We start from the raw sequence: 19,844 nt of genomic DNA, 5'->3' as shown, positions 1-19,844 counted from the left end.
ACTGTGAGACACCAATGTGTCCCTGAGCAAGACACTAAACCCCTAGTTGCTCCAGAGGCGTGCGACCACTGACATATATAGCATTTGTAAGTCGCTTTGGATAAAAGCGTCAGCTAAGTGAATAAATGTAATGTAAATGTACTCTGAGGGGGAAATGGGCAACTGTCGATTTAATAGAAGACTACCAGGAAATGTGAACATGGTGGTGTTTTCAAGTGAACAATGATCACCGAAGAGCAAAGAGGAACAGAAATCACAACAAAAATGTTCACAGGGGTCCAAAATGGTTCTATTTTGCATTTCATCAATTGAATAGCTATATAGTACAATTTGAGTGAAAAATTGAATAATAATAATAATAATAATAAAAAGAATACTTCTAGTGTAATAAATCTGGCCAAAAATGATCAAATATGACCATATTTTTCTTTGAAATTAGAAATCATGATATACAAGTCAAGTTCCATATTTCATCACCTTAACAGGAAATGTATCACCCAAGATGATTTCTTTGTAAATCACAATGGCTATTTTGTGACCTTTCTGCGACCGAGGAGACTAATATTTCATCAGTGTATATTATGTGTACATCAGTACCTTTGACGTCATTTTTATGTGGAAACAGTCTGGCGTGAGAAGTAGGCTTCGCCGTGTTTTTGTGGTGAGACTTGTACGGTGACAAAATTCAGAGAATGTCAGAAAATGAGAAAAACAACGAGAGAAGCTCTAGATATGAATCATCAACATCCCCATCACTAACACCTTCACCTCAGAAACGTGAATCACACTTTACACAGAAATAATTTCATAACAATATGGGAAAAAATTACAGTTACAGATGTTGTAAATAATGCACTACAATAGATTCTGTCATGTCTATGTACACTATCTATAGGCAGGGAGAATGTCGTAGGAGGAGTGACGGCTGTTACTTCTTGTCAACGATTCTGCTGACTGAAAATGGAGTTGAAGATTTCTTAATCCCAACTTTCCTGTTAAGATACACACAATTGAAATAAGTCAATAGAAACCAACCATAAAATGATTCCACACACAAACATAAACAAACAATAATTAATACGTTTGCTTTTAAATTAACAGCTGCAGTGATGCTCGGACACTATTCAAGACTTTCTCTTCTCTTCTTAATCCGCCGCCTCCGCCTCCTCCATCGACTCTTACAGCGGACGACTTTGCAGCTTTCTTCACAAATAAGACAAGATCCATCAGTGACCAATTCTCCACACCGCAGACCGAGGACAACGTCACAATGACGGATGCACACACTTTATCCTCCTTCTCCCCACTCTCAGAGATGGACGTCTCCAAAATTCTCCTGTCCAATCATCCTACTACTTGTCCACTTGATCCAATCCCCACTCACCTCCTTCAAGCGATCTCTTCTTCAGTCATACCTTCACTTACTCACATTATTAACTCCTCTCTTCACTCTGGAACATTTCCCTTAGCATTCAAGCAGGCTCGGGTAAGCCCACTGCTCAAGAAACCATCTCTAAATCCAGCGCTTCTTGAAAACTACAGACCGGTATCCCTTCTTCCATTCATTGCAAAGACACTTGAGCGAGCTGTGTTCAACCAGCTTTCTATGTTCCTTGGACAGAACAACCTCCTGGACATCAACCAATCTGGCTTCAAAAGTGGCCACTCAACTGAGACTGCTCTGCTCTCGGTTACTGAAGCCCTGCGACTAGCAAGAGCAGCTTCAAAATCCTCGGTACTCATCTTGCTGGACCTGTCTGCTGCTTTTGACACTGTTAATCACCAGATTCTCTTGTCCACCCTCAGAAAGATGGGCATCTCTGGAACTGCTCTCCTGTGGGTTAAGTCCTACCTCTCTGACAGATCCTTCAGTGTGTCTTGGAGGGGTGATGTTTCAAAGTCACACCACCTTGCTACTGGGGTTCCTCAAGGCTCAGTACTTGGACCACTTCTCTTCTCCATCTACATGACATCTTTAGGATCTGTCATTCAGAAGCATGGCTTTTCTTATCACTGCTATGCTGATGACACCCAACTCTACTTCTCATTCCAGCCAGATGACCCGACGGTAGCTGCTCGCATTTCAGCCTGTCTGAGTGACATTTCTAGCTGGATGAATGACCATCACCTTCAGCTTAACCTTACAAAGACTGAACTCCTGGTGATTCCAGCTAACCCATTGATTCATCACAACTTCTCTATACAGCTGGGCCCGTCAACCATAACTCCTTCGAGGACAGCCAGAATCCTAGGTGTTGTGATGGATCATCAATTAAGCTTCACTGACCACATTGCTACAACGACCCGGTCCTGCAGGTTTGCCTTATACAACATTAGGAAGATTAGACCCTTCCTGTCAGAGCAAGCAACCCAACTTCTTGTCCAAGCTCTTGTTCTCTCCAGACTGGACTATTGTAATGCTCTCCTGGCGGGCCTTCCTACATGTACTGTCAAGCCTCTGCAAATGATCCAGAATGCAGCAGCGAGGGTTGTCTTCAATGAGCCAAAAAAAGCTCATGTTACTCCTCTCCTCATCAGGTTACACTGGCTACCAGTAGCCGCTCGCATCAAATTCAAGGTACTGATGCTTGCCTACAAGACGACCACTGGCACGGCACCAACTTACCTAAACTCACTGGTTAAATCCTATGTGCCCTCCAGAAGTTTGCGCTCTGCAAGTGAACAACGCCTTGTGGTGCCATCCCAAAGAAATTCAAAATCACTCTCACGGACCTTTTCCTGGACTGTGCCCAGCTGGTGGAATGACCTCCCAATCCCAATTCGTACAGCTGAGTCTTTACTAATTTTCAAGAAACGTCTGAAGACTCATCTTTTTCACCTGCACTTAACCTACTAACACCAGTACTTTTCATTTTCTTGTCTTTGTTCATTTAATTAAAAAAAAAAAAAAAAAAAAAAAAAAAAAAAATCCTGGCTATGCGTTCTATACTAGACTAACTGAGACTTGTCATGGCACTTGTATACTGTTGTTGTTCTCCTGTTGATCTGACTGCTTCTATTGTTCTCATTTGTAAGTCGCTTTGGATAAAAGCGTCTGCTAAATGATTAAATGTAAATGTAATGTAATGCTTACTTTAAAATTTTGTCTTTCACCGAAGGATCTGTCAAAGAAAAGAAAAAAGAAAAAAAAAAATTTTTTTCACTGTTAACTTGCATTGTTGTATACTAGTTCAATGAATTTGATGAATGCTGGTTTGTTAGTCAGGTATGAGGATGGTGCTTACTTTTGCAACATTTGATTTTCTTGATGCAGATCTGCACCAAACAGATAAGCACGAATAATCCCAAGATCCCAAATGCTACGGCTATCCCAATTGACGAGGCGCTATCTGGAAGATACCATCACATAATCAGCTCAAAATATATGTATAAACAACAGCACACCATTACATTACATTACTTTTTTAATTTAAAATTTTTTAATTTTAGCTTTTTACTAAACACAATTAAGCACATTGTTAAGTAGCTAAATTAAATTACATTGACTTGTTGAGTGTGCATATAATGATGATTGACTGGCTACCGTATTTTCCGGACTATAAGTCACACTTTTTTAAAATAGTTTGGCTGGTCCTGTGACTTATAGTCAGGTGCGACTCATTTATAAAAATTAATGTGACATGAACCGATAGAAATGAACCAAGAAAAAACATTAGTCTCCAGCCGCGAGAGGGCGCTCTATGCTGCTCTGTGCTCCTGTAGTCTACACTGAAGACATAGAGTGCCCTCTCGTGGCTGTAGACGGTAATGTTTTCTCTTGGTTCTTGGTTCTAAATAAATGCGACTTATAGTCCAGTGCGACTTATATATGTTTTTTTTTCCTCATCATGACATATTTTTGGACTGATGTGACCTATACTCTGGTGTGACTTATAGTCCAAAAAATACGGTAGTTTACTGTGAAATAATGCAACTATACAACAGCATGTATGTCTAATGTCCAATAAAACATGCCTACTCTTTTACACATTTAAATTTATGCTCAACAACAAAAAGAGTACATATTATATTTTAAAATAAGCAAACTGGTATGCAGCATTAGACTTTCTCATATCATCAAAATTATCAATATGCAGTTTTTTTTATGGTTTTGACTACAAAAAAAAAAAAAAAAGATTAAATAAATAAAAATACATAGTTCATTAATTCTACTTTTTGCGCTCTTGAAATATAGGCTATTAAAGAACAAGGAAAGCACACACATACTGTATTACATTTTTATACATTTTAAAAGAATGGCATATCAAACGATAATTGGTAGCTACAGTATACAATTACATTAAGAAGACACTTTTATCCAAAGTGACTTACAGTGCGTTTTTTTACAGTGCCATTTTGGTTGTTGTTTTTATTTAAAAAAAAAATGTATGTGACATCACCACAGTCAAGTGCAGGAAGTCTGTGATTTTATTGTCCCAACTTGTGACTAAGGGCCCTATTTTAATGATCTAAACGCAAAGTACTCAGGGCGTGTCCAAATCCACTTTTGCTATTTTAATGGGTGTTTTTTTTTTTTTTTTTTTTTTTTGGTGTAACGTGCAATAAACCAATTAGAGTCTCATCTTCCATTCCCTTTAAGAGCCAGTTGCGTTCGTGCCATGACGGATTTGCTATTTACACGGCGGAATTTGACAAGTGCAAAGACAGAACGCATCTATATATAAAAGCCTACAAAAAATTTGTATGCATTGCAATCCTTTTATAATCCTTCCAAATAATTTTTTTTTATATTTGGTATGTTTGTGTGCTGCTGTGCATCCCTGTGTTTAATAAGCAGCGTGCTCAACAAAGAAAAAACATTGCGCCAGACTTTAGACCAGGTTTGAGTTGGTCTATGGCGCAGTCTACTGTATTTATAGCTTTCTAGCAATGCGCCAGCAATGTGCCTGAACACACCTCTTTTTTAGACCAGCATGCCCATGGGCGCACAAATGGGCGCAAATGCATTTGCTGATTAAATAACGTTGCGCTAGACGGGAAAATGCGAATGGCGCCGGACTGAAACTAGCAAATACACTTGCACTGCGCCTTCCGTTCCATTGCGCCGGGTGTATGATAGGGCCTTAAGAGTTTGACTAAAACACACATATTTACTAGAAAGAACACACTTTTAATCACAACTATTGCTAGTTATGGATGCTAAGTGCTAAGTGCTAAAATCTAGCACATTAGCTTAGCTGATTACATGCATTATGTAATGTTAAACATTTAATGAATCCACAAAATACTTTGACACAACACTAACATACTGTCCCTGAACATTTAAAATGTATTAGTATGTGTTGACAATAAAAACACATTAAAATATTCACATTTATTCATTCAGAAGCTAACAAAAGCTTGTTTGTGAACAGCAATAGCCACACTCTGAGAAACTGTGTTTCTTACCCATGATGCTGTTTTTCCTGAGAGCAGCTGTACTTTTTTTTTTACAATGTGCTCACAAGAAGAGTTAGATATCCGTTTTTTACTCAAAGAAACAAGTATTTTCCAAGTCTTTCTCTACAGTGCTAACTTTCTATGCCACTAACTAGTCTTATACACATCTGTTGACAAGGAAAAGGTGACATTTTCTAAACTGGTCTGTCTTCATTCTCCTCTTTTTTTTTTTTTTTTTTTTTTTTTTTTTTGTAAAAGGCCCACCCTTTTACATTAGTGCTTCACATTGGCTATTATGGATTGTTCTGATTGCTTCTTGAGCTTATTGGCTAGTTTGTTTCAGTGATGATGACATTTTTTAGTCGTGCTAAGACTGAGGCTACATTTCCTTTTTGATTTGGAGACACTGAGGTGATTTAAGGACAATTGGTGAGACTCTTTTCAGTTGAAGTAATTGTTCTGTTCTGGTAAATGTGCAGTATGCCACAGCATGTCTTCACCCAGTCTTCTTATATACACCTACATTTGTCATCTAGTTTATTGTCACCTGTCTGGTTATGAATCAGATGGAATGAGTTTCTGCTTTGTCATTCATAACACGGTAGACTTTGTGTGGGTGGATCGGTGTTAAGTGAACATGCATGTGTTTCGTAATGCCCTCTGCTGTTCAATAGATGAAATACTGGAGGCTGGTGGGCAACATGGTTGGTGGACATGCTTTTCTATAGTGCAGAGTGAAAAGTCTATTTTTATCCATTCATGGACTTCCTCTCTCGGAATGCAATAAAACACCCTTTAATTCAACAGGGGCTTGTGTACGACAGAACGGGAAACATAAGGAAGGAAATTCAAAACCATAGAGATAAGGTTCAGCCTTGTGAAAGAGAAAGTGTTAAGTGTTTTCCCCACATTGTTCAACCCCAAGGCCTCAGATAAGATTATTCTTTGCTAGTTAGTTAATTAGTTCTGGAACACGTAGTTACATTAGTTTAGTCACTGTAGCGTTATATACTTTAGAAATATAACTACATGTTCTAAAAAATTTTTGGCTTCAGATAAGAGTATTTTTTGTATTATTTGTAAAGTGAAACCAACCGAACATGACAGATGCTCCAGAGACTAATTTATCGTTGTTCTTGTAGGGGAATTTTTCTGTAGCATGACATAAAACATTTAAATAAAAAATGTGTTATATTAGGTCAGTTTCTAGAAATACAAATGTACTTTTTTTTGTTTGTCTGGAAAATTTTACACACACACAAAAAAAAAGTCTCAAAAAGGAAACAGAAACGGAAAAAATAAACTTTTCATATTTTAATAGGTTTGCAGTAATGCAAGGTAAATGTTTGACCTTTACGTGAATAGAAGAGAGTGGGTCAAATGAGTTGAAGGACTGATGTAGGACAAAATATCAGCTCTTCATTTAAGAGGAAATCCCATGTGTGGATTTCGCATTTTGCACCTGTTTCTGTTTATTTAAAAAAAAGTGTGTAACTGGTGAAAACAGATCTGATGTCCTGCACACAGTCAGTTGCAGAGTTCAGAAATAGAGCAGATAGACAGAGAAAGCAGAACTCACTGCAGAATTCCCGGAATGCATTAAACACATAGATCAGGTCAATTTACCAAAACCAGTCATGTGCCACTCACAAGGCTACATGTCTAAAATACCCTTGAATAACACATTTTTGGTTCTTGCCTAAAATGAGGCATTATAATATAATATAATATAATATAATATAATATAATATAATATAATATAATATAATATAATATAATATAATATAATATAAATTAACAGAGTCCCACAGATTGTTATCTTGCCTATTTACAATGTTACTTAAAAATTTATTAATATGATAATAGTTACTTCTAAAAAAAAAAAAAAAAAAAAAAAATCAATCAATCAATTAACACATTCGGACATGAAATGTTAAATTATTTTATAAATGATTTAAAAATAATTTTAGAATGTTGTAATGGGACTGGATTAACATGAGAGACATGAAGCTTGTAGATAATATAATATAATATAATATAATATAATATAATATAATATAATATAATATAATATAATATAATATAATATAATATAATATGCAATTAAATCTGATTATTTCTGACAATTTATGAAGTGCCTATCTTTTGATTTAATTGAAACATTTACTCTAACACTCATATGTGTCCTTTTGTAATTATTTAAGTAGAGATTCACATCCTATTTTACTTTGGTTTAGCTGAAATGATTCAACACATCTATAGACAGATACTTGATTCCACACTAGCTTTGTGTAATATCCCGGTCAGTGCAGTAATCCAAGCCCATTTCCCTGCATATGGGATTCCGGGATATTTTTTGTTGTAGTGTATCTTTCATTCCACAGAATGTAAGATACACTACAAAAAAAAAAAAAAAAAAAAAAAAAAAAAGATTACAGGAATAAATGGACAATGGAGTTAGTGAAAAAAGAAAGACAGAGGCAAGGATTGGTTATAAAGAGGCTTGATTCTGAAATGTATGTTTGTTCTGAAACTGGTTTGCCTCGTGAAGACTTACTTCCATCAACACAGAGGACGGAAGAGAGGAAAATAGGATCATATCCTGCCAGTCTTCATCAACACCAGATCCTTTCGAAATACAGTAAGGTCTAGCTTAGTGTTTCTATTGGTTGCTTACTTTTATTTATTATGATTAATAATTCATTCCTTTATATTAACTGTTAGTTAATGTTTGTCGTTATGTAAGACATATAATTTTCCAAAAAGAAAACCCATTTAATATGTAAAACAGCGGATATTGCTTAAGTTGGGAGATGTTTAAGGAAACTGGACTTGTAATTGTTCTGGTTGTGATTAATAGCAACATCATCATAATTAAAGTTCATTAAATTATATTTACTGTAGACTTTAAGTACGTGTGTGTATTTGTATCAGGCAGGGCGTGAGTAGTGTTTTCCGCTTAGCATAGAAGGAAGTTTAAAAATATGATTTAGCTGAAAACAACCAATAAATAATTGTGTTTCTAATACATGACAATGTAAGAAGTGCCTTATCACCTTATCTAGTGTTTGGGTAAAGCATTTGTTCCAAAACATTGACATTCTTCTGTAGATTAATTTTAGTTTACTATAATGATGCAACAGATCTATGGACATATATCTTTTTATATTAATATTGTACAATATTCAAGTAATGTTAAGAGCATTTTTTTTCCTGTATATCAGATATGAGGTTATGGATATGATTTATTCCTCTAAAACAGTTTTATTTTCATTACCATTATTTTATTTATTTTCATTACCAGCACTGATGGCATTGGCTTTGTTTTTCACATTCTTGCTCAGTATCAAAGTGATTTGGAATACAAAAACAATGTGAGTCACTGATTCACATGACACTTTAGTATATCTGCATCATAACAGTAGCTGAGCGACTTACTTTGTAACGATGGCAGTCTCAACAACATGTTTAGCAAGGTAAACAGCTCTGGTCATGGCTAGTCAGTATATGTTAAATAGTTCATTACACACAGTTTCCTAATACAAGACCAGTATCATGGGGTCATATTTATCAAGGAGAGGTCACACTGACCTGACCCTTAAAAGAAACATGATCACTCTCCCATTGTTAATACCGAAAACATGTGTTCTCTACATCTCAGTCGAGTCCTCTCTCTTTTTAAAGAAATAAATAAAAGTGATAACAGAGCACCAGGGTGAACTGATTATGGATCTGGTTCACTTGATTATATAATGGTTTATTGTGTGTTTACCTTTGAACTATAGCAAAGTTTACCGATTTGACCAATGAGTTTAGAAAATGAGGTGAGAGATTGATTCTATTTATATACCCTGAAGTTGAATTCATGACGTGAGTATTGCGTTTATGGCATTATGAGGTAAATGTTAATTTGAGGCAAATTCTTAAGTCATGGTAAGTAACTGTACTCCTAAAAGGAAATAGTATAAGCCTCAATGTGCATAAGTGAAATTAATGATTGAATCAAATGGAAACGTAAACAACTGAACTGAATTAAGTGTGAATCTGGATTCACAGTTATAAACTACTCTGTCAGGTATCATTTATAAAATTGAAGTAAAGTTAAGTAAACCTAATTTAATCAAATCAAATGGGAACATAAACAACTGAACTGAATTAAGTGTGAATCTGGATTCACAATTATAAACTACTCTGTCAGGTATCATTTATGAAATTGAAGTACAGTTAAGTAAACCTAATTTAACCAAATCAAATGTAAACATAAACCACTGAACTGAATTAAGTGTGAATCTGGATTCACAGTTATAAACTACTCTGTCAGGTATAATTTATGAAATTGAAGTAAAGTTAAGTAAACCTAATTTAATCAAATCAAATAGAAACATAAACAACTGAACTGAGTTAAGTGTGAATCTGGATTCACAGTTATAAACTACTCTGTCAGGTATAATTTATGAAATTGAAGTAAAGTTAAGTAAACCTAATTTAATCAAATCAAATAGAAACATAAACAACTGAACTGAGTTAAGTGTGAATCTGGATTCACAGTTATAAACTACTCTGTCAGATATCATTTATGAAATTGAAGTAAAGTTAAGTAAACCTAATTTAATCAAATCAAATGTGAATATGGCTTCACAGTCATAATTAAAGTAAAGTAAAGTGAAATTAACCCCAAATAAACTAAACTATAAAATCAAATGAGGAAATGGTCATACATTTAGCGTTTTCAGTAGTGAAGTAAGTGAAATGAACAAACTCCAATCCAATCAATCTAAATGAAAAGTGAACTTAAATCAAATTGATTGTGAATATGCTCTTAAAGACATGGACTTTATTATTAGAAAAATGTGTTTTCTTCACTTCAGGACTAAAGTAAAGTGAACCAAACAAAATTGAACCCGATTGAATCAAATGAGAAAATGATTTCACAGTCATAAACTGTACTCTGACAGGTAGCATTTTCAGAAGTGAAACGAAATAAATGAGTGAGTAAAAAGAACTTAAATAGTGAAACGAGCAAAGTTAAATGAAGCAAATCAATAGTTTTACAGTCACATTCTACTCTTACAGGTAGTGGTTTCAAAAGCATAACACTGCAGAAACATAATTTGTGAATGTAAAGCTCATAATCTTTTTAAAGAAATATGTCACAATGGTAGAAGTGCAATTACGCATTCTGAAATGAGCAATGATACAACAGCATGAATGATATGTTCAGTTGTTTCAATGTGAAAAACCCGGAGATTCCTGATCCACATTAATAACTAATTTTATGAGCTGTCCTCATTAAAATAGTTTAAATACAGCATAATTGCAATGATAAACTACTAGTCACAGCCACCAAAATCTGCCTGAAAGAAGATCCGGGAAATTGAGAGCCATTTCCTGCTTCAAAAATGGTGCAGACAGCAGCCCTGAACCCAGATTAACTTGTTATCCTGCTAAACTACACACAAGATTTGGCCCCGTCCCAACGAGGAAGTGAATGCAGCAGGGAGGAGCAATGTATCTAGGTGAGATGGGCGGAGGTATCCTCTTACATAGGTGAGAGTTTTGATCAGGAGCAGGGAAACTCTGAACGAATCTGCACAAGACAAAGGCTGGAAAGGAGGAATTTATCAAAAGGCAGTGTCTTGCAGCGTGGTGAGTTTGAAACAGCATTAGGGCAGATCTGGTAGCAGTAATTAAGTGAAAGACAATACAAGGAAAAAGTTACAGTAAAAGAAGCATAGTGTAGAAAACGAAGATTGCAGGAAGGTGTCTTCTTCTGGCATCGAAGTGGCTTCTGTGGTTTCTACTGCCCAGTCTACTGTGGTCTGTACGACCGGCAAATTGCAGGAACGTATCGACAGCAGTGATAAAACCATGAGGGTGAGTGTGAACTGATTTTTTTCTACTCAAAGAAAGTTTTTCTGCGCAGTCATAAGCAGGACATTTGCTGTAGATCACTAGGTTGACAAGTGTAGTCCGTGTTGTTGCGCGATTTTGAAAAAGATAATTAACTTTTGGATGATATGGATCTGTTGAGAATTGTGCGGTTATTGAACATTTGCTATGTACTTGGAGGAATTCGCTTTAAAGCTGATAATTCTCTCATAATTCTCTCATCATGCACTTACCTTTATGTCATGCCAAACTAATCTGACCAGCATATTTACGATCATATGGACAGCAGATTTATTATTAAACGCAATTGTTATTAAAATGTCCATGGTTCATTAAAATCTAGCCTATATGTTGCACTTGAATTGACGTGCTACATCCGTTATGTTGTAACGTTGTAATCATGTGATGACTTGTCAGCTGCATCGCTTCACAACTTATCTCCTGTGGCCTTATGTGATAGCAAAAATCAGCTGTGCACTTCAGAATATCACGAGAAATAACTTTTTTTCATGCTCTTTTATAATTTTTGGACACAGTACTATTTTCACATACTGTTTTCACCTACTAGGATACTCTGTAGTATTCAGACTACTAGTCTGTTTGTTAGTGATGGGGATTTTTCGCAGACTTACAGCAGGTTACATTGTGAGGCCAGTAGATGGCAAGTAATTGTCTTATTTTTCATTCAAAGAACAAAACACGTAAAAGTCTTACGGGCCATTGAATTATTCACTTAAGCCATTCAGAAAAATAAAATAAAAATAAAATACTAATTATAATAGAATTTTGCTGTGTCTGCAAATATTTGTATTGGTTTTATTGACTGTCTGTCTCTAAAATGTAAGTTAGTCAATATAAACTCTGTTAAATTTTATTTTAAGGAGTACTTTTAACCGGCATGGATATTACTAGCATATTGGCTGTTTATTAGTAATTATAAAACACATATAAAAAAAAAAAAAAACAACAACAACAACTTGGGAACAGCTAAGGCCATTGCTTTTAGTCCTGATTAAATGTTTTTTTTTTTTTTTTTTTTTTTTTTTTTGCATTGGTTAAGGAGGTTTGGGTGCATCTTTTGAACTAGCAATAAAATAACCTGAATATGTGGCACAGGTATATACAGCCATACATGGCCATAACTTGTGGATGTAATAGGCTATTGTAAACTATTTTGTGCTTTATGGTGACGTGAAATATACATGTTGGTTCAAAAATCCCTACTTTGCATTTCAGTCATTTGAATAGGTTTGGTTCCTGAAGTAAAGTGCATGTGAGGTTAGTATTCCTGAAGTTTTAACTTCAAAAACTGAGACGTTGATAACAAATGCTTGGCTGCAGTTTGAAAGGAGCTATCTGGGTTGGCATGTGTAACTAATCTGATTTGGCTTGGATACTTCTCACCTAAGAAATCTGTTTTGTGGCTGTCAGGTATAGTATTCTTCTGGTGTCCTCGAACCTGAACATTGATTATATTTTGCTTGAATTTAGAGTAACCACACTTTAAATGGCATGGAGTCAATTTTATGTATGACTAGATCTCTTTCTCAAAGCATAGTACTAGACCAAGCTCTAAAAACAGTATATCCAGATACACTGGATGGGGCGAATAATGATAAACGACAAAACATTTAATCTATCTGTCATTTTCTTACCTGACATTGTGGTTTTGTGCAGTTGTTTGTTGTAATTTTAAAGTTTCAGGTCAACTGTCACTCTTCCGAAAACAGACATCATCTCGTTTTACAGCTTATGCATTGTTTCTCTCTTGTTCTGTCTGGTTTTAGATATATTGTTGTTAATTAACATTATTAATGAGCACTTGAACTATCTTTACCATGTGCATTCGGGTTTCTCTCAGCCCAAGTCTCATTATGTGATAAATACCCTTTTAAGTGAAATTGCACTTTCATGTTCAGTGGTTTCATTATTTGTTGAAAGGGGATGCAAGCACTGATCTATATATAGATCAGTGGATTCAAGCTCCATTGTCAACATTTTACTGAATTTGAATTTTACTTATACTGTATAATATCAGCAATATATTCGAAAAAAAATCTCGCAATACAATGCTGTATTCTGCTGCTACAATGCTGTTTTTTTTTTATTATAATTATTTATTTATTTTATATTGTGAAACCAATGCAGACTAGGTCATTTTCTATGCTAATACAACAAATTAATATAAAACGGACCACACTACTTTTCAATGTGGGATAATATTGCAATTAGCTTAATTATGATGATATTTGACCTATGGTGGATGGTTAAGTGTGTTAAATACCGCTATCTTACAACCAATTCGTACGTATTTTTACGAGGTGGCTAATTCGTATGAATTTGTATGACCTTACAAGTACGATTTTGTACGATTTGTCTAGACCCCAGTGACAGGTAGGTTTAGGGGCGGGGTTAGGTGTAAGTCATTCGTAAAGATTCATACGAATTGTGCAACTCGTAAAATACGTACGATTTAGCACAAATCATACAAATTCATACAAATTAGCCACCTCCTAAAATATGTACAAATTGTCGTAAGATCAGGCTGGTTAACATAATTCTATAATTACTTACGGGTGAATTTTGATTAATTAATTAATAAAAATAAATGCATTTACAACACAAGAAACTGAATACTGCACATTGTTTGTGGTGGTGGAGTTGTTGACCCAAAATGATAACTCCCACAAAACAGATGCCATGCAACAAAACAATAAACTTTCAAATCTGAAGAAAATATCTCGAAGAAAACCATTTGCTCAACTGTCCTTCCACGCATCATCAAGCCCCCTCTTTCCCTCTTGGCCAGAATGCCCTGGTCACTGAAAGCTGATTTAGAAGTGTCAAAAACTAAGTTACTATACTTACATATTGAGGTTATTATATCTTAAGAATGGTCTCAATTTCACAGTAGTCAATTATATATAAAAAAAAAAAGACTGAAAACCTTTTGAAGAATTGTGTTCTGCTGTCAGAGGTGTGTCTCCCTCAGGGTCCGTGAGAATATTTTCCCATCTCCGACCAGGTGTGACCCTTGGATCATGGGATACTGACAAACCAAAAGTTTTAATTATGTTTTTGCAACTAATTGGAAGATTTAAGTGGAGTCTGGTATTACTGCGAATCTGCGAACCATAATGAACGAACAATTGAAAGCATGGAATATCCAGAATAATCAAATATCTAAATTAGGATACTTAACTAGTTTCTTAATTAGAAATACAGCTTGAAAAGGATAGTTCATCCAAAAATGAATAGTCTGTCATCATTTACTCACCCTCATGTCGTTCCAAACCTGTATGCGTTGATTTCTTATGCTAAGCATAAAATATGTTTTGTATATTACTGGTAATCAAACAGTTGGTAGGTGCCATTGACGTCCATAGTATTTATTTTCCTACTGTGGAAGTCAATGGGAACCACCAACTTGTTCGATTACCTTCAAAATATCTTCTTTTATGTTTAACATAAGAAAGCAACATATATACAGGTTTGGAATGAGATGAGGGTGAGTAAATGAAGAGAGAGCTTTCATTTTTGGGTGAACTTCCCCTTTAGGTTTAATGATCAATTAAAACTGGAGCTATGCTTAAACATGGAGCTAGAATAAATTTGATTCTAAATTATGATAAACCTAGTTCAAGTATAACACCTACTGTACAAACATTACACCTCCTCCCATGCCATTGTATTCTGTGGTTGGGCCAATCAGGCGGACCTTACAAAGTGTTCTGTGTATATTGTTTGAAAATGCTTATAGCTATTATTGATAAATGTATGTTTAAGGTGTGCCATCTCATTGTGTGTCTAAGGTCTGTCATCTCATTAGCATTAAATATTGCACACATACTGGTGAAAAATGTATAGCTTGAATGCACTGTAAGTCGCTTTGGGTAAAAATGTCTGCTAAATGCGTAAATTAAAATTGTGGTTGATAAATTAATAAAAGGTGAAAAGAACACACCCCAAAACTAAGTCTTTAGTCTGAATGCTTTGTGTCAATACAACTTCCATCATGTAAGAAATCAGCCATACAGCTCCAACTTGTTGTGCACAGATACAAGCATCAGAAATTCAGATACTATCACACCCCATTCTTGACCTCAGTTCCTGGAGCTTATTAGTGAAACTGACCTGTTGCTAATCAGTTTGTGATTCCCAATGACGTTGTTTAGAGGCTCATTAGAAAGGCATGAGTGCCATAAGTTATAGGCTGCTATTAAGATAAACTGTAATTTGTATGTAATTTGAATCATACAATTTCTGTTAAAGGGGTCATACGATGCAATTTTATTTTTTTCTTTCTCTTTGGAATGTCACATGCTTTTGTTGCATAAAGAAGATATGCAAAGTTGCAATGAGTAAAGTCTTAAATCCAAAGAGATATTCTTTATAAATGTTAAGAGTCAACCACGTTCTCCTATAACGCCTTGTTCTAACACGCCCCCACATGTCTACATCACAAAGTGGGAAGATTTGGATAACGCTCCTCAAATGTTAATGCAAAGAAATAACGGTTTTACTATTATTCTTGCTATTGCCGCCATGTTGTGGAGTCGCTGTGTGTTTTGTTCTGAAAGCAAAACTACTTTGTACCTAAAAGAGAACCTATGATGGGATGTGGACTGAGTCTCGTCCTCCTGGGAGACAGCATTACAGTTTGTTAAGTGGCGTAACATTTCTATCACACGCTTGGGGCATTCAGCCAATCACAATGCACTGGATAGCTGGCCAATCAGAGCACACCTCGCTTTTTTAGAATGATGAGCTTTGTAAAAATATATGCGTTTAAGAAAGGCGGGGCATGCAGCTACTGTTTACTTCTTGCTGCGGGTAAACTGCATGTTTATGCTGAGTAGGATGGTTTACAAGGAAGTGAGAGAGATTTCATGAGCTAGTGGGAAAAAAATATCTCGTGACACATTGAAAGCAATACGAAAACTACAACTGATTAACATAGATTAATGCGTACGTGTGTGAAAGAAATAACAATCTCATGTTCCCTTTCCTCTTCTCTCTTCCTCATTCCCATTTTCAGACTAAAGTTCCGGTTACTGAGGAGAACACCAGACCCTTAAACCCACCACCACAACAAGGTACAGTATCTGGGTTAGCTGGGTCTAGTGTATCACATGATTTATCAGTCCAGTAAATACCCTCGGTTGTAAAACGCATGATTCAAGTGGGTGTATTACCAGAAAGAAACCATAAAGAAACCACACTGCATTGATTTCAACTTCATTTTAATATTCTCCTTCAGTGCCTCAGCCCGGAAAACACAGAAAACCCATGACGGCTCCAAAGACTCAGAAAGAGAAAAGGCCAAACAGGAAAAAGATCATCATTACTGTCCTGATAGTGGTGGTCGTACTGGCCATTTTGGCTGTGGCGGCGTTCTTCAGTAAGTTCCAGGTCATTTTAACCCCGTCTGGATTTCATTTGAATGCACATGATTATGATAATGATGGAGGCCGAGGCTAGTCGTCTTGCTTTCACTCCTGTGAATATTTCTCAGGGCAAGTTTATGTTTAAACGTAACCTAAAGACTTGGCTACATAAGTTGCTGGATATTTTCACTGATGAAGTTAGCTGAACAAGCACGTAATGTTGTCAGACTGTATGTCATTGAATGGGCTATTTGTCACAATTTATCAGTAAAACACTTGCACAATTTATGTAGCAGGAAAAATATAAAAGCTATCATGCATGAACATCGAATGATAGACTTAAAATAAATTGTACAATTCATAACATTGAAAACAGAAATGCTCCAGTATAAATCTGTTACATTTAAAGCATGGAAACTGTAATGCACAGTATAAATGTATAAAATGCAAGTTTTTATTATTAAATCATGAATAATACTTAAAATAGTCATGGACATTTCAGTTGATACTTAGTACAAATTAACTGACTTTATTTAAAAACTGCATTGTGTAAAAACCGTATTGTGTATGTATAACTGTATTTATTTAAAACTTTATTGTGAAAACTGTCACACAATTTTATAACAATTTTAAGCATGAAAAGGGTAATGAATTCATCATATAACTTGTATAAACTGAAAACATCTAAAACCGCAATACATTATATAAATTTATACAATTTTAAACATGTAAACTGAAATACATAGTAAAATAATAATAATAAAATAAAATTAATGTAGATATATATTTACACATTTAGCAGACGCTTTTATCCAAAGTGACTTACAGTGCATTCAGGCTAACATTTTTTACCTAACATGTGTTGCCTGGGAATCGAACCCACAACCTTGTGCTGCTAACAAAATGCTCTTCCACTTGAGCTACAGGAACTATTTTTTTTTATTTTTTTATTTTTTTTTTATTATGTCAAGCTTAACAAATAGTCAATATATAGTCAAACCATTCTGTTTAGCCTCAATTTTTTTAATTATATAATCTTATTTAGATTAAAAACTGCTCATGTTACATGTATGAATCATCTTTGTTTGGATCATGATTAATATATATATATATATATATTATAAATATTACATGAAAAACATTTGAAAACCACAAGTTAACATCTAAATATATAGCATTAAAAGTAATTACTAGTTATACTGAATGTATTTTATATAATTATTATTATTTTAATTTTTTTTTAACGAATTGCCCTTGATACATTTTTTTTTAAATAAAAAAACATGTACCGAGAACACCTGAGAGGCAGGCTTCCTTCAGTGTTTGTTTTTAATGTGGGTCGGCGAAACTGACCTGCTTTTTTCTGTTTATGACCTTTCACACATTTACTTTTTACAATAACAATGAGTCACAAATTGACAAGTCTGAACTTCTCATTAGTTATTTAGCCATAAGCAGACTGATTCGTTTAACCTCAATGCTGATTATTTAAGTAACAAATGCTGTTGTTACTCCTCTTCATGACACAGTCAAGCAGTTGATCGAGAGCAAGTATTATTTTTGCTCCAAGTCGGTGAAGTTCATTCCGCTAGAGAAGGCCTGTGATGGGAAGGAGGACTGCAGTGGAGCGGAGGACGAGTCAGCCTGCGTCACAAAGTTTGGAGCCAACTCCACCTTCCCCTGTAAGCACACACACACACCCACACACACATACCTGCTTAAAGGCATGTGTGCAGTCAGTACTGCTAGAACCTGTATGTCCTGTTTAAGGACAAACAAGATAAAATCCCCAACCGCACCCTCTGAATTTTAAAATGGTAATGTTGTCTGTCTCCACAGTACGGCTGATCTCAACCAATAACGTGCTCCAGATATTCAGGCCTGATGAGAATAAATGGAAAAGTGTATGTGCAGACAGTTTCACCCAACAACATGCTGAAACTGCGTGCCAGCAGCTGGGTCTCTCAGAGTGAGTTTTGGCCCACAAATCATAGTGTCATTGCACACTTAAAAACTTCCTGTTTCAACAGAAAACTTAAAATTTCAGTTTAAGTTATTTTAGTATGTCATGTTAAATGCCTTTGCAACGAGCTGGAATGAAATAAAATAATTTGAATTTGAATTTTATTTCTGTTAAAGTTCATTTTATTTTATTTCACGTATCAAAAGTTAATTTGAGGTTCCAGTTTCAGTTAACTATAATAACCCTGTTTTGGATTCATTACCTCTGTAAACATTTTAGACCACTAAATAAATGTAAGAATCCAGCTGATCATTTGATCTCACTTTCATTGTCTTGCATTTTTCCTCCTGTTTTCAGTAAACCCACGTTCAGCACTGTTCAAGTGGGTGTTTTGCCATCTGATCTGAAGATGTCTTTCTGTATGGTGGGCTCATCTAAACCCCAGACCTTCCAGCTGACCGTATCCGATCTGTGAGTAGATCTACACACTCTACCTTTGTACTTACAGTGGCCTTGAAACCTTAACATTTCAGAAAAAGAATGTTTTTAAATAATAAAACCTTAAATATGTTGTTTACAAATTAGACAAACGTACTTGCCATTTTCCTGGTTGTCAAATGTTAAGCATGAATTAAATTAATTTGCAAGTATTTTGGGGGGTTGCCCATTATTAGTTTTGTTTTTAAGCATTCTCACATTCTCTTTCTCTCTCTTTTTCTCAGTAAGTTATGCAGTCAGGGAGCAGTCGTCACGCTAACATGCTCAGGTAACCGTGGAGTCCTAATCCAACACTAATTAGGACATACTGTAGTCAATAATGAAACAAATTGCTAATTACAACAAGCACAAAACTTGCAATACAGCATCAAATGTGTTCAATGACCAATCAGTCATATGGACTGAGCAATTTTACATGTTTTAAAAAAAGAGAATAAGAAGATGTAGCTAATCATTTGGTTAACGCTTCCTTTAATGTTTTTGTTTAAAATACTGTATTAGGGTTGACATTTATTTATGGCATATATTTGTATTATCCAATTTAGTTTGAACATACAAGTTTTATATCATATATTATTTTTCTTATGGTGACGGACACATTTTGTGATTTGTTTTGATGTATTATTGGCTTTTTTATTTTGTAGCAGAGTGTGGGCGGTCCAGAAACCAGGACCGGATTGTAGGCGGACAGGACGCTATCATTGAGA

The 19,844-nt window shown here is 35.2% G+C and overlaps 1 protein-coding gene and 1 long non-coding RNA gene across 3 annotated transcripts in view; one reads left to right on the top strand and one right to left on the bottom strand.

Moving 5' to 3' along the window:
* Positions 1–724: 724 nt before the first annotated feature.
* LOC113059033 (uncharacterized) lies at positions 725–5,594 on the bottom strand. The gene is made up of 4 exons (XR_003278051.1): positions 5,410–5,594; positions 3,246–3,350; positions 3,095–3,122; positions 725–992 (listed from the first exon to the last, which is right to left on the bottom strand). It is a non-coding gene; the product is annotated as an uncharacterized LOC113059033 (long non-coding RNA).
* Positions 5,595–8,015: 2,421 nt separating this feature from the next.
* LOC113058731 (transmembrane protease serine 4) overlaps positions 8,016–19,844 on the top strand; it is a 15,994-nt gene continuing 4,165 nt past the window's right edge. The window contains exons 1-8 of one of the 2 annotated variants that reach the window (XM_026226902.1): positions 8,016–8,041; positions 16,328–16,385; positions 16,550–16,690; positions 18,206–18,358; positions 18,516–18,645; positions 18,997–19,110; positions 19,362–19,405; positions 19,782–19,844. The exon at positions 19,782–19,844 is cut by the window's right edge and continues 103 nt beyond it. In XM_026226902.1, coding sequence (XP_026082687.1) covers positions 16,579–16,690; positions 18,206–18,358; positions 18,516–18,645; positions 18,997–19,110; positions 19,362–19,405; positions 19,782–19,844 — 616 coding nt within the window. In that variant the 5' untranslated portion in view covers positions 8,016–8,041; positions 16,328–16,385; positions 16,550–16,578. Of the gene's footprint in view, positions 8,042–10,911; positions 11,275–16,327; positions 16,386–16,549; positions 16,691–18,205; positions 18,359–18,515; positions 18,646–18,996; positions 19,111–19,361; positions 19,406–19,781 lie in introns of those variants that run through there. The other variant, XM_026226901.1, reaches the window with a different exon arrangement.

This window comes from Carassius auratus, chromosome 40, assembly GCF_003368295.1.
Source record: "Carassius auratus strain Wakin chromosome 40, ASM336829v1, whole genome shotgun sequence".
Classification (NCBI taxonomy): Eukaryota; Metazoa; Chordata; class Actinopteri; order Cypriniformes; family Cyprinidae; genus Carassius; species Carassius auratus.
The sequence above is the reverse complement of the archived record's forward strand: the minus strand, read 5'-3'. Positions and strand labels throughout refer to the sequence as shown.